The sequence below is a fragment of the Myiozetetes cayanensis genome, unplaced genomic scaffold (genome assembly GCF_022539395.1).
Source record: "Myiozetetes cayanensis isolate MyiCay16 unplaced genomic scaffold, myiCay2020 scf1, whole genome shotgun sequence".
Lineage (NCBI taxonomy): Eukaryota > Metazoa > Chordata > Aves > Passeriformes > Tyrannidae > Myiozetetes > Myiozetetes cayanensis.
In genome coordinates, this window is record NW_026086604.1 from 83,389,812 (window position 1) to 83,404,737 (window position 14,926).

At 35.6% G+C, this 14,926-nt stretch overlaps 1 protein-coding gene across 4 annotated transcripts in view; it reads left to right on the forward strand.

The window, feature by feature from the left end:
- The window catches only part of EXOC2 (exocyst complex component 2), a 200,884-nt gene extending 188,968 nt beyond the window's left edge, over window positions 1-11,916 (forward strand). For all 4 annotated transcript variants that reach the window (XM_050339748.1, XM_050339660.1, XM_050339835.1 and 1 more), the window contains 5 exons: window positions 595-650; window positions 3,760-3,882; window positions 6,141-6,202; window positions 8,024-8,083; window positions 10,323-11,916. In XM_050339748.1, the coding sequence (XP_050195705.1) occupies window positions 595-650; window positions 3,760-3,882; window positions 6,141-6,202; window positions 8,024-8,083; window positions 10,323-10,416 (395 nt within the window). In that variant the 3' untranslated portion in view covers window positions 10,417-11,916. The remainder of the gene's footprint in view (window positions 1-594; window positions 651-3,759; window positions 3,883-6,140; window positions 6,203-8,023; window positions 8,084-10,322) is intronic.
- Window positions 11,917-14,926: the final 3,010 nt, after the last annotated feature.

The window sequence follows — 14,926 nt, forward strand, 5'->3', positions numbered from 1 at the left end:
AATAAAATGCTTATTTGACTTCTCCACCCTCCCCAAAAGGAAATTTCTACTAAGGCATGACATCTCCTATAAACTGCCATGAGTAATATCTTCTGAACCACTTTCAGAGAAACAAGAGTCCTTGCTATTTCTGTCTATAATCATAATTTACAGATAGAGAAGCTGATAAAGCAGTGAGATCTTCTTGAAGACTGTTATACAAACAAAATCTCTTGTCTTCTCTGTTCGTTAGAATTTACTAATCTGTGCCACGGTGTGTGTATTCTACCAACACATCCAGAACATATTTTTTAATAATGCTAGGTTTTTATTAAATTGCACTTTTGGTGAACTAGGTTGCCAGAGAAGAATACTGAAACAGGAACCTACTGGTTTTTTTAACCTTTTGCTGTACGGAAATGTGCCTTTCTCCATTTGATTTGAAAAAGGAAATAGACTGGTGGTGTGGCTATGGAACTTTCTCTTTCTGCCTCTGATTGCAAAAGTGGTAGTAAAAATTGAAAATAAAAAGTACAGTATTGAACAGTAGAATGTTATGGTGTTGTTGAGACAACAGAATGAAAGTAATCAATTCTTTTGTTTGTTTTGTTTCAGGTGTCAGAAACTATTTGAAAGAAGCATTAGTGAATATCATTGCTGTGCATGCAGAGGTGAGGAAAAACGTCAGATTGCTTCATGCTTACATTCATTTGATTTCAGCATACTTTTCATGGTAAATCCTGGCTTTAAAACCAGGGTTTAAAAACTAGAGTTTTTCACCCTTCTGTTGAAGTGTCTTCATTATAGGTATAAGTGTTTTGCATTAGGTTTAGCCAAACAGTTATGCAACTGCTAACTTTTTTACGAGCAGGAGGAGATGAGCAGTTCCTGTTTATCCTCACTAATACTCCATTACACCTTTTTTGTTTCCACTATCTGATAAAGAGAAAAGCCAAATTCTAGAGGTAATTCTTCCCATTTCATGCAGATTAATATATAGATATAGAGGTATAGATAGTTATGATGCTCACGTTCTCTGATTAACTTTATTTTCCACAACATATGTGAATGAACTTACGTTTCACCTTGAAAGAAACATTCAACATATGCCACTCAGAGTGAAAAGCCAATATATGTTAGTCTTGTACATATGATGAAAATAGGAAACAAAAACCAGAAATTTTAATAGTGTCTGTATAGCACAAATAGTGTTTGAAATACTTAAGTAATGGCTTAGGATAGGAGTGCATATTAAAATACTATTTTTAACATAATAAGCTTGGAGGAGCTGCAGTTACTTAGCCTTTTGTGATAATATGCAGGTATTTTCTATGGTACTTTAAATTAGAGCCTTATTTTACATACTCCTTCCTTTTAATTATCAAGTGTTACCAGATTACTGCTGTTCCTGGTAAAAGCATTGGTAGTAATATCACCATTGCCTTTTAAAAGGTATAACTGCTCTACCTTTTCCGTGTAATTAAAATCTGATGAGATCCACTTGAGGCTTTTGCTTATTTTATTTCTTCCTAAATTACAAGGATTCAAATAAATTAAAATATTTTCAGGAACTTCAAATATGATTTGCAGTATTTTTGATACAATTTCAGTGTTAAAATATAGCAGAAGCACTTTCACAGCAGTATCTCTGATTTTAAAAATTCTTCCAAATGAAGGAATAAGCAACACCAAAAACATATCCCAACATGATACTTACTTTTAATGTTGTCTTTCAATGTAGTGGAAATTAATTAAAATGAAAATTAGAGGTTCTGTTTTAAAATATTCAAAGGCATTAGTGATTTATTGAGCTAATCTTGTAAACATGCTTACTTGTTAAAATGCTGCAGCAGAAAGGTGCACTGCCTTGCTCTCTTCATTGAGACTGATACTGATTCTGGCCCAAATAGAATTGCTTCACAAATTTCTGGATGTGAAATATTACAGAAATACAAAAACATGTGTCAAGATGAAACTCCCATTTCCACTGGTGAAAATCTGTAAGCTGGGTCAGGTTTACGTTTAGTTAGCAAGGCTACAAGTTTCTGTAGTTTGAAACAGCAAAAATTAACCATCAGATGAACAGTGTGCATGGACTGAAGTGGAAAGAAAATTGTTTCTCTACTTTTGAATTTAAATTTAGCTGAAATCAAAATAAGGGCTTCTTATTGCAAATTTGTGATGATTCACCCTTGCTGAGAATTATTTTTCCTGGATTCTGTAAAGTAACTTCAAGAGTGCTCGTTACAGGCACAAATACTCTCTTCTCAGTAGAAGATCTTTGGGCACATTCCTGGTAGGTTTGTGTTGAATTGCTCAGCAATGTTTGGTGCTGAATACGATGACACCCTTCCAGATCATTACTGGTTGGTTTTTTTCTTACTGTACAGCTAAGTATATCACTTATGTAACTGTTTTGATCCAAAAGGGAAAACAGCCTGTGTGTTGGTAACAGCTGATAGGTGACATATATTTGGTCTTTGTACTTGGCCTATGGTACAGATAGACCTACCATTTGGAACAGACAGCCTTATAGGATCCCTGATGCGCTACTTAATCCATGAAAACTGTGTAGGAATCTTGCTTTCTTTTTTTTCCCCCCTTTCATTTATTTTTACACATCTGTATTAATATCTTCTGTCAATTACATTTCCTTGTCAGACATGAGGTCTAAACTTTGCGTAAAGAAAAGGTATTCTAGTAAAAAAAATCATTCCACTACTTAATTCTTTAGACCGTTTTAAAGCAAAAATCAGGAAAGCGTTTCAAAACTTCATGCAGTTCATTTTCCTTCTTGCACTCATCTTCAGTCTGTTGCGTCATCTCATCTCCCAGCCGTGTGAAGTTTTAATGCAGCTTTATCATCACCTTTTAGTTTTCACACAAGTTTGGTGTGTCTAACCTATAATCTCACTTCCTCCTATATTCCAGCTTCTTGGCCTGCATTTTCCCCAGTTCTGTTCAAAAAAATCATACCTTTTTTTTTTTCATTCACCAACAATTTCTCGCTTCCTTAAAGCCCCCTTAAAGAAAGAATGGTTTCTTCATGCTTTCCACCATGCATAGATTTAATATTTACTTCTGTGTTGCAGTTGCTACTCTGAACCTCAAATGGAGGCTCCAATTACCACTTTAAAAATTTGTACAAATAAGCAGTTAAAAAGATGGTCTTGATCCATGGGAAAACCAGTAAAGTATAATGTTTTTGCCAGGGATCTAATAAATGGTGGCAGTGGCAGAATCTAAATGAAAATCCATTGACACCATCATACTCTTAAAGCCTTTCAAATGCTTTTGTCTTCCACAGAGTATTAAGACATTTGAGAGTTGTCCAAAATAATGGAGTCTAGAAGAAAGAGCAAAATATGTGGGTAAAAGTGACTGAATGTGTAATTGTGTCAGCAAGTCACACAGCCCTGAATTAAGGGTGCTATTTACAAGACACCAGTCTTATGTACAACCACCCTGACTACGTGCATCCATCAGCCAAAAGCACATATTTTGTAGTCTAGCTGCTTTTTGACATTGCAAGAAGGTTGTTGTTACCACATATCACAGAGGTAACTTTGCTATTAATAGAGGGGATTAGTCAAAGTGCAGGGCAAGCACCAGACAACATGCTTCATATTCTAGTTGCTTTTGAATTTTTTTTGTCCATTGATAGAAATGAAGGGGTCCTTTCAGTCAAAGTGTTTAATGTTTATTATTGAAATGTTACTATCGAAAATATTTTTGTTAATATAGGGATTGTGCTCACAATTCTTCTTTCTTAAAAATTAGGTGTTTACCATTTCCAAAGACTTAGTTCCTCGAGTAATGTCAAGGGTTGTAGAAGCAGTCTCAGAAGAACTGAGTCGACTGATGCAGTGTGTTTCATCCTTCAGCAAAAATGGAGCTTTACAGGTACCTGAATACTTTGTACTGTCATACATCTGAATCTAGAAACTGGAGAATAACAGACAGAGGTATAATCTGTGTATTTGTTTGATTTATTGTAGCAGTGAAAGTAAGAAAATAAAAAGGATTAGTATACAATCTCTTTTAGATTTATGGGTAAATATCCTTTGGGATACTGGTTCTTGGGTTTGATTATAAATCACTGTTGTCTTTGTGTCAGACAGCACAAAAGGCTTACCTGTATCCTATGAGATAAAAAGCATCATAATGGTATCTGTTTGAAGTGTCATTAAATACTGTCTTTGGCCTGACATAAAAAAATTACTTTAAAAGAAAAAATAATTTTGTGATATTTTGACATTTAAAAATCTTGAAAATATGTAGTAGGATTTTGTGAGTCTTTGCAGATCTAGTCACTTGTCTGTTACACTATTTCTACATTAGTAGTAGCATGGGTTGAGCAGATTCTCTTACACTGCTTTCTTCATTTACAGCTGGATTGGTAGATGTACTTGCTATTGGATAAGTTTTAAAGGACCCTAAAAAAAAACTCTTCTAAAAAAAGTCTCTTTGAGTCCATGATTGCTATGACTGTAACAGAAGAAGAGCAAACTCCCTGTTTTCACTGCACATGGCAGCATTCTTGCATTATGACAGGAAAATAATTATCCAGTTGCTAGCCTGATTTTCCAATTGCTAGTAGTAATGGCATTGAACAGAGAATTAATGTAGTAAGATCACATCCAAATAAGACGGATTCCCTGTTTAAAACCAAATCAGTGAATAGCAACAGATACCCATATATCCCTTTTGTTTGACTAAAAAAACCCACTGTATGGACTTGCTGCCTAAACCCATAATTGAAAGGATTTTCTCTCCTTACTGTAAATTTGTCACTCGTGGTCATTTTCTGTTCCTCTAAACATAGGAAATCCTATCTGACAGGCAGCAGCAGTGTGAGAGTGAGCTGAGCCTCATCAGGCTGATGAAAAAATACTTATTCAAGTCTCATTCTGTATTCCCACATCTCATGACCAACAGTTTTGCAGGGTTCACCCTTCTGCTAGTTTTATTTAGGCTGTGGTACTTGAGAATGTGGCACTTCCCTGTGGTACTGCTATCTCCTAAAATGTAGAAAAAACTCCAGAATCTTATGTGTAGGACTTCAAAAAGCTCAAAAAGCTTGAGCTTGGAGCACTATACAAAAAGAGGTGAAATATTCTGTGGTGAGAAAAGCACTTCTTATGAATATAAAATTGGTAGGTGGCTATGTCGTATTTTGTTCTGGCTCTAAAAAAGCATAAATCTTAGCTGGCTTCCTACATAGGGGAGAAATGAGGGAAATACCTAAAAGCGAAAGCCTTTCATTAGAACTGGAATTAGATGTCTGTGTTGCATTTTTGAAAGTTTTGTTTTGGCAGATTATCGTCGTGTTAGTTGTGTCTAAGTATAGATCAGTTACTGTAAAGTCTAACTGGATTAAACTTTATGATGAACAAGAACAGAATGTGAATTTTGATGAAGTTCACTTTATATTTTTAATGAAATTGCTTAATTTTCATTTGCGGAATGTTTCTACTTCATTTAAAAGTTGTGATGATAATAATTGCTTTTCAAAGACTAAAGGATTATCTATGAAATTTGTTTAATGTTGGAGTTCATTCTCCACCATAGTTTGCCAATGTGAAAATCAATACCTAGACACATTAACCCTTCAGTAAATCTTCAAGCATTTGTGCCCACCAGGTGACAGACGAGAAACAGAGTACAATCATTCTGCTTCCTCATCTGATGGAAAAAAATAAGTTCAACAGAAGAACCCAGAATAAAATGTGTATTGACAAGTTTTTGTACTTTGCTGTTTCCTTCCTTCCTGGCCAAGCACTGCTGTAAGAAGTTAAGCTCACTATATTTAATTATCACAAAAAAAAAAAAAATTAAGGTTGCATCCTTCTATCTTTCTGTCACAGTACAGAAAAGAACTGAAGATTTGTTACTGGGAGACAAACCAGTGTTTTTAGACTGCTACATAGTGACCATGCAAACAATTTGACTTGAATCAAAAGCATGACATTGTTCCTTTTAGCAGTCTCCTGACGTAGCAGCGTGGCAACAAAAAATACAGGAAATAAACTGTTAAAAGTCAAGGCTGCTTACAACTCCAGCGTGTAATAGTATTTGCCTCTCAAAAAGGTGGGATACCGGTATACACTTGGTGAAAGGACATTGTGTCATCATTTCAATATTTGTATTTCTGTCTTTAGGCCAAGCTTGAAATCTGTGCATTGAGAGATACCGTGGCCATATACCTAACACCTGAAAGCAAGTAAGATGTGCTGCAATATCTTGTTTTTCAACATAATTCAATCCTTGGTAAACATGCAAAAACACATAATGTAAATTAAGAATTTTGCTTCAAATAGAATATATGATCTAGGTAAATATGTGAAAAACAGATGACTAGCAAGATTTTATCAGTTCAAAGTATAGTATTAGATTTTTCTTGGGTTTAGTTGAATTTTTAGACAGTATTTGCCACTTGAAAAAGTAAAACTTCTTAACAGCAGTACAGCTGCTGAAGATAATTGTACTAACACAAAACAGAAGCAAGTGTTGCTGAGTTTTGTCCATTTTTTCACAGCAATCTCATAAACCATACAACAAATAACCTGCTAGATACTTCAGAAAGGTTACAGAACCAGACCACTGGCAGGGACCCCTTATAGGGATATGGAGAATTAGGGCTCTCCACAGCCTTATATAATACCCTACTTCTTCTCCACACACCCAATCAGGGAAAGGAAATTCAACTTTACTGTCTCTTAGAATTAAAACCTTCAAAAGGCTTTGATTCTATTTATCATATCTCATTGAGGTGCAAGACCAAAGATGAGTAGTGTGGGGGACACACATTAATATAAAGGGAGAAGGAAAAACATGAGCAGTATCAGTTACTGATGCAGTCAAGGCATGTAAAAACAGGCTGTGATAGCTGTCAGCAGTTTTGATTGATTGATTGACATTTCTAGGTGATTATGTTGGGAATTGGATATGGACGGGTTCATTCATTATTTACCTACACTTCTTTTAGGATTGGCATTATATGTCCCTGCAGATGGAAATTTCATCATCTTACCTAATCAGCGGTTTGTAGGAGACATTGCAGGGCTTGAGGGCCTAATGTGTCTTCATAGTGTCACATATAGCATCCTACAGTGTCACTGCATTCCATTTCAAAATACTTCCCTATCCTGAGCATCTGGTAGTGATGAAGGCCTCTAGAAGAAAACTGCTTGGCACTGGATCAGATTGGATAAAATGGAAATTACTTGTCTCTAATCATCATGGGGCAAAGTACAGTGAACCATGAAAGCTGGAGCTGCATAGAGAACTTTATATTCCTGGATTTGTCACTAGTAGTAGTTGCCACAAGTCACCATACTAATCTTTGCTGATAAGATTGAACCTATGTGCAGGTCCTGCATCGTTCCCTGCGCTTCTGTTACATATCTGTTTTCGAGAGGTGGGTGGGAACTCCATCTTTGGAGTTACTCAAAACTTGACTGTAAAATGCCCCACAGAAACCTACTCTAACCTTGAAATTTACTCTATTTTAAGAGCAGAGTTGGACCTGAAGATCTCCAGATGTTCTTTCCAACCTAAATAATTCTGTAATCTACATTACCTCAATGCAAACCTACTGTAATTCTCTTTGTGGACACCCTTCTGTAAGGGAGAGTACCATGACCTCTCTACTGAGCACAGAAAGCCAAAATCAGTGTTTTATCTGTTCTTAATGCACCAATGACCATGTAGTTTGAGGCAGAAGGCAGGCTGGCAACTATCTGTTAATTCTTTAAGAGTCCAGGATGTGAAGCACAGTCTTAAACCAGCTACTGATTTAACATTTCCTGTTGATGTATGGTGTACATCACATTAGGAATGTGAAGAGACCTGCTTGAATGCATGCTACTTTATGCTCAATTTGCACATGAATATCAGGTCTTAGATAAATATTTTGTCAATTTATTGAAAAAAAAAAAAAAAGAATAGGTGAAATAAGCATCTCTCCATAGGATTTATAGAGAGAAATTGTGAATGCTGAGACTTGTATCAGTGGAATCTGAGTATTTTTTTTTCCTTGCAGATCAAGCTTTAAGCAAGCTTTGGAAGCCTTGCCTCAGCTCTCAAGTGGGACTGACAGAAAGTGAGTACCATCACACCTTCTTGTCTCCTTTTTGGTCTCTGGAACCATTGATTTTTACTCGTTATAAGAGAGCTTTGGTATAAGAGGGTTAACTTTCACTGTATTTGACCCTTCTGAATTACAGATCAGAAGCCTCTTTGGACAGAGTTAAGAATAAGCTAAGTCCTTGTTTATGGCCCATTAAATTACATAGAGTAGCCAATGGCTTTGTGGTGTATCCTACTTGCCCATCCTAGTCTTATCAGTTCAATGTAGCTTTGTAGTTATCTTGTAATTTCAGTCTATTTTAGCCTTTTTTGTTAATCTTGTAGTTTCTGTGAGGTCCATTGTATTGTCTTACTAAATTTAGCAGCCATAAAAAGAATGGCCAAGAACAAAGTCCAGGCCTTTGCCAACTGATACATGGGGAACTTTCAAAACTGGCCTGTTTCATTTTAAAAACAAATAAGGGTCAGTAGTTCTTTCTTAGCATCAGAAGGAGGAGTTCTGGGTTCTTCCTTCTCCACTATAATCACCTCTGATTATTATCACCAAGCTGCTTTACTGCATCCAACCTAGTATTTGGTAGTCTGTTTTACAAACATAGCTTAATAAAGAGTAGTATGGTAAAACTAGGACATATTTGTAATGAGTATAGTAGTATAAGTATAGAGGGTTTGAATTTGAGGTTGGTTTTGTTGTATCTTCCTGCATCAAATCAATTTGCACTTAACAGTCAGAATTTAGAATATTTTGTAGACATATAAAGAGATGGTTTGTGCACCCCGTGGTCTGTGGGCTGTGCCTTCTTCCAGATGTCCTCTGTCTGTTTATTCGAACCTACTCTTTGCTAGCCACAAGTCTCAGGATATCTCTCTGTCTTACTTAGCTCTTATGCTTTGTCGAAGTTAAAAATCAGTTTTGAGTAAGGAGAGTTCTTTCAACTCAGACTTTCCAAAACACCTGTAGAATTATTTTTTTCACGTAGTCACAAGCATCTGAGCTTCATGAGACAGATGAGAATCAAGAACTGCATCATTTTTATATCTGCCTCAGAGTTCTGAGCCCTAAACAGTGCAAAACTTGTTCTGTTTCCCAGGTCATTGCATGACAGTTGTCATTGTTCTAGGCCCCTATTGTAATCTACATGTATTTGTGTAAAATAACACATTTGTGCACTGATTGAGAGCTCTTTATGTCTGTTCACTCACAGTCATTATTGTGATGCTAAATTATGAATGTGGACATTGTCACCTTCTAGAGGACCTACTAAGAAAGGAGATACTGATTTTGTGGTTTAAGTTGTTGTTTCTGGGCTAGTTTGGGCTCTGTAAACACAAAGTGTAATTTTTTCTGTTACTGGCTGTTCAATAATCACAGCCTGCCAAAAAGTTCAGGTGATACATGTTTACCCTATATAACTTGTTTTTGAAATAGGGCAGAAAGTTCAGAGATCATATTGTTCCTTAGAATATGGAGAAAATAAAACACACAGCCAAGACTGTAAAACATCTTAATGCATCTCCTGTGTTACAGTAAATATTTTCTACAACAGGCCCAACAATGCCATTGCTCCTACACCTCCAGTTTGTGGATTATAATGAATATTATCCACTGCATCAAGTACCTTCTTGGCAGCTCTGTAGATATAAATGAACCATTGTTACGCTCCAAAATGGACTTGTACATAGTTTGTCAGTGAGGGACAAAAACAAATGGTTGCTGGTGAATTAATGTTTCTCCTAGAACATCCATCCTACCTATGATCTTTCAACCATGATTCTTGAGAGAAATCTACAAAATACCTTCTAAAAACAAGGTTTAGAACTGAAATTCACATTTCAACTACACAAGAAAACCCAGACTCTTGATAAGGGATATTGGATGGTATATAGCCTGGCAGTTTCTGGATTTTCCTTGCAAAAGTATCTTATGACACTCTCTACTAGGCCTTTTGCCAATGTGTTTTACAACTGTGTTTCTCTGAAGATGATGATCTTTATCAGGAAGGAAAGCCATATAAAGGGTAATTTTATCATCTTGATAAAATCTCTCTAAGTCTTCCTCTGGCCACAGATGACCCTGACATGCTTGGTATACTTCTAAATAACTATACTCTTCAGATATTTTAATAGATCTAATTTTAGACCTTTCATTTAAGCAGACAATGTACTTGAAATCACAGAGAGAATAGCCAAAACTTTTGGTAATTGTTCTCTTTACAGAATCTCCCAAAGCTATAATTATTTTCCTTTTATAGATTACTAGAAGAGTTACTAAACAAGTTCAAAAGCAGCATGCACTTGCAGCTGACCTGTTTTCAAGCGTCGTCATCAGCCATGATGAAAACATAGACAACAACACAACACAGACAAATGTGCTTAAACGTCACTCATTTTTTTCTGCACTACTTCAATTCCTTTGAAGACTCTGAAGAAGACAAAACCAGTTTCACTGAAAAAACAATTGAGATATACTCTTTCAGAAATGGTATGGGATGTCCTGCTGAGTGAGACTTTTGTTCATTTGTACTTCAATTAAATGGTTTTCTTTCTACTGTATTTCATTCTGTGGAGGGAGTTAAGTCGGTTTTGTTTACATATATTTGTTCATGAAGAAATATTCATTGGTGTTCTGCAGTCTCACTTTCATTTGTTAAAAATACCTTGAAATGTATTTTTAGCAAATACCGCCTCAAATTTGAGTATTACTCATGTTGTTCAGTGTATCAATCTGTTAATTTCTAGATGTAGAGTGATACTGAAGTGACTGGAATGCCCAACTTCTGTAAAGTGTTGAGAACTATGTAATAAGCATTGCTCCATAGAGCTGACTAATAACTGTCCAGACACCATATTAAGTACACTGCTTCTTTTGCATTTAAAAGGGTTCACTTTTTTTTTTTTTCCTGTTATCATCTATGGTTTTAGTGTTTGTAAGTCTGATTTCTTGGGTGGGCTTTTATTTTCTTGTTTCTTTTTTAATTAAACATGTCACTGCCTCTCATGTTTCTCCCTTTTGTTGGAATATTGATGATAATGTTTGCTTCACATTTGAAGTAAGCTCTACTTTCATTGACAATTAACAGAAGAGCACTCCAAGTCTCTAAGATTAGTACAAAAAGTGTTCAGGTAAAATATTCTTTGGTATTAAGGAGTAGAATAGTTAATAGCCTTTCACATAGTAAGGAGGATCACAAGATGTCATTTGTTTTGCTTCTTCCTTCTTATTTTTGTTTTGTCTTGTTCTTACAGGCTTACTACCACTGTCTTCCTCCTGTCAGTCATTCCTCTTTTCTTCTTTTACCACCACTTATCAAATTTGTATGGAGGAAAATAGGGATTTGGGAGAAAAGAAATTTTTTGCCATTGTTTTGGGGGGTAACAAGTGGGTTTAATTTTATAACTGAAATCATGGCTTGGAAGTAAATAATGCAGTAATAATATATTCTTTCAGTATTTACAGTGGTTTTGAGTAAGATGTTTCAGAAACAGTGCACAGTTTTCAAACAAGTTTTTAATGCCAGCTGTTTTCTTTTGCGAGTTCAATTTTTGCCACTTCAGTTATGTGCTTTAGAAATACAGAGTACAGTTGCTGTAATATGAGATATTGGAGAAAGTTTGATGTACATGTAGTTACTCATTAAAAAACCTGTGTAAGAGCATGTTGAATGGGAGTTTGAAGCTTCAATATATGTCATTATCATTTAACACCTGGAGCAATGTTGTTTTGTTAAATGTTGTCCAGTCTAAGCTGGTTATTGTCTCAGTTGCTGGTATTAACTGAAATAGTCATCGAGTTAGCTCATTCTGTAGAAGATTTCACTTCAAAATAATAAAATATTAAGAAATACAGTCATAAGCTCTTCTTGAATTTCTCACTTTCCAAGACGTGTTATGTCTTTGAATTTTACCAGTCTGCAATTTCTACATTCACATCAAACATGTTTTAAGTATTTAAAACATATTCTGTCATCTGTATTGAACTAACATATATTCAGGGATCTCTTTATTGTAATATCATTCTCTTACTCATCTTTTATGACAACAGCTTGTTCTTGTCTTTTAAACCTGAAGTCAAACTTTTGTTCCATTGCCTCTCTGAAGTAACTTATGCTCCAGAACATCTCATTGACAGCAAACAAGAATAATGTGTAAGCGATCAAAATATTCCTTGAATTCCACCTGATATGAAATAAATGTTCACAGTCAAGTCGGAGCACCATGTTTCAATAAATTCAGTTGGTAGATTAAGGAGGTCAGTGAGCATCATGCTGCAACAGGATGTATTGGAATCCCTTTGCGTGGAAGGAGAGTTTGGGACTGCTGAGACTTCATAACCAGCAGGCTGCAGTTCCTCTGAAAAGAAGATTAAAAAAATCAAGAAGTGGTCATTGTGGGTTTTGAAAAAAAAAAAACACCAACCAAAAGGCCTGTTAAAAATTACAATTAGGTTTAAAATATGTTATCGAAAGTGGAAAAAGATAGGGAGACCACATGAAAATACACAGTCAGTTACAGCTTGTAGAGAGGAGAGGCAGCGAGGAAATCAAAGGACAGAAGTGAAAGGCTATGGCATTTAAAGCAAGGTAAATGCTGGAAACGGTACAAGAGAAAATTAATTATTACATGGCCTTTGAACCTCTAGAAAAATCTAAAATCAATACAAATTGTAAAAAATATTGTCATTGAAATAAAAGCCTAGAGAGCTTTATTTCTCATATAAGAGAAGCATTGAGGAAGTAGTAAGGCTGTGAAACATACCTTACTAAAAGCAGGTGAAGACTTACAGGAAAACTCAACAAAAATATGCTGTGTTCAGATATTCAGCCACTGGAGGTGTCGAGGCATTCTCCTGTTACTGTATTTTGACATTTATTTTGAATAGTCATGAGTAGTTAAAGAGGTAGGTAAAGAGGAAATAAAAAACAAATGCTACATCAATGTAACTGGGGAACAACACTGAAAAAGTATTTAAATCCCTCAGGAAAGTGATGGGAAAAAATGGGGGAAAATCATTACTTATCTGTGTGTTAATGAAATACATCAAGTAAGTAGCATGAAACAATGAAGCATGAAGAAATCCTGCTCCTTCTCATTCACAAAATGTTTTTTCAATTGATATTATTTAGAAAATGTGTATGAAATATGCTCAGTGTGTCAGTTCAAACACCTTCCTATAGCTTTTTAAAAGCCTCTTAGTTTATTAATATAAAAGAACCATAGTCCTGCTACGTTTCATGCCTGTGCTGAATTTCTAGGATAAGAACAGGCATGAGATGACTGGAGGATCAAGCAAGTTGTATTCTGTGTGCTAATCCCCTTGCATCTTCTCTAATTGCGTGAAAAGAACCAGGACTCTGACCAGTTTAGTTTCACTGTATGGCAACAGAGAGGGAAATAAGAAATCCATGCTGCAGAGTTTTGCTTTGCAGGGGCACTTATGGCTGCACAATAATGTGTGACTGGTGCCAGTCTCTCAACATTTGCCAAAGCTATTGCATCTGCCTGAAGAGAGTATTTTATGGTGAAGGTGAGATTTATTTTTTTGTTTTCTACCCAGGCAGATTTTTGCCATCTAGAACTTCTGAAGTAATAGCATGTTTCCCCGCTCTATTGGTAAGCAGTGAGATGCAGATAGAATAGACCCCTGAAAGCTAGCTGTAATACTGTACAGAGCATGAGGCTGGGGAAAAAAAGGTAAACATAATTATAACTTATTCTGATTCTATTTTAGTTAAAAATATATATGTTCAGAAAAAACAAAGAAACCAAGAATAAGAATTGATTGTTGATATAAAGGAAGGTGTAATGGCAAATAATGTTTAAAAAAATCACAACAGAAGAATTTCATGGAACTCTTTGACTGCTGAGCCTACTAAAAGACATGCAGAAAGTCCCTTACTTGCAAAAGCCTAAGATTCAGCTGTGCAAAGCCCTAGGAAATGTATCATAACAATTATTCACACATTCAACTCCTTTTTAAAATTGAATGTACCGAAATTCAACTCCTTCTTAATAGTGAATGCACTGATAAGACATTTTCTGTTTCTAATCCAAGAGGAGATAGAAGATAGCAGTTTCCTAGATACAATTTTGGCCTTGTGAAGAAGAAAACATCAAGATTTTTTTGCCATGGTTACACACAGTATTCAGAGACAGTGCTACAAGGGGTTTATACTTTCAAACCTGCTGCTGGATCATATTTAAACCAACTCCAACCAACATTCTTGGACATGTCCAGCTAAAAATACTATTGAAACACTGTGGTTTTTCCTGAGGATATTAAAATGTACAATATTGATTTACCGATGGATCTAAATACTGATCTTTGTGTCCGTGCAGGTGTCTGGACTCACTAGCAGTGAGGGGCTTTACATGTTTTACACGCTATGAACGTAACTGCTATTTTACTTTTTTTCATTCAATAATATCTATAAAAATTAGAGGGAAGAGATCCTTAACCTTATCAGAACACATTTGAAAGTTGAACACAGTACTACTGCTGAAGCCAGAGATTCAGAATTCACATCTAGATCTTTAACACTGTCAAGCTTTGGCTCTCTGGATCAGATTGATCAGATGCATCTTATCCAGGGACAGAAAGAAGGACCCCTGGGCGTATATAGCATCTGCAGTCTGTTTCTGGTTGTTAGAATTTGCATGGAACTTAAAATTTTAGCATCAGTCACGAGTTACTAATAGAGTCTGAGTACTGTCAAAACAGGCAATAGCACATGCATTATTTAACTAGTAAGACACAAATATGATTTGTATTAGTTAGATTCCAGTAGGTTGAAATATTTGGGAATTCATTAAATTCAGTGATAACCTTCAAATAGAACTTTGGCTTTTTGGCATTTCT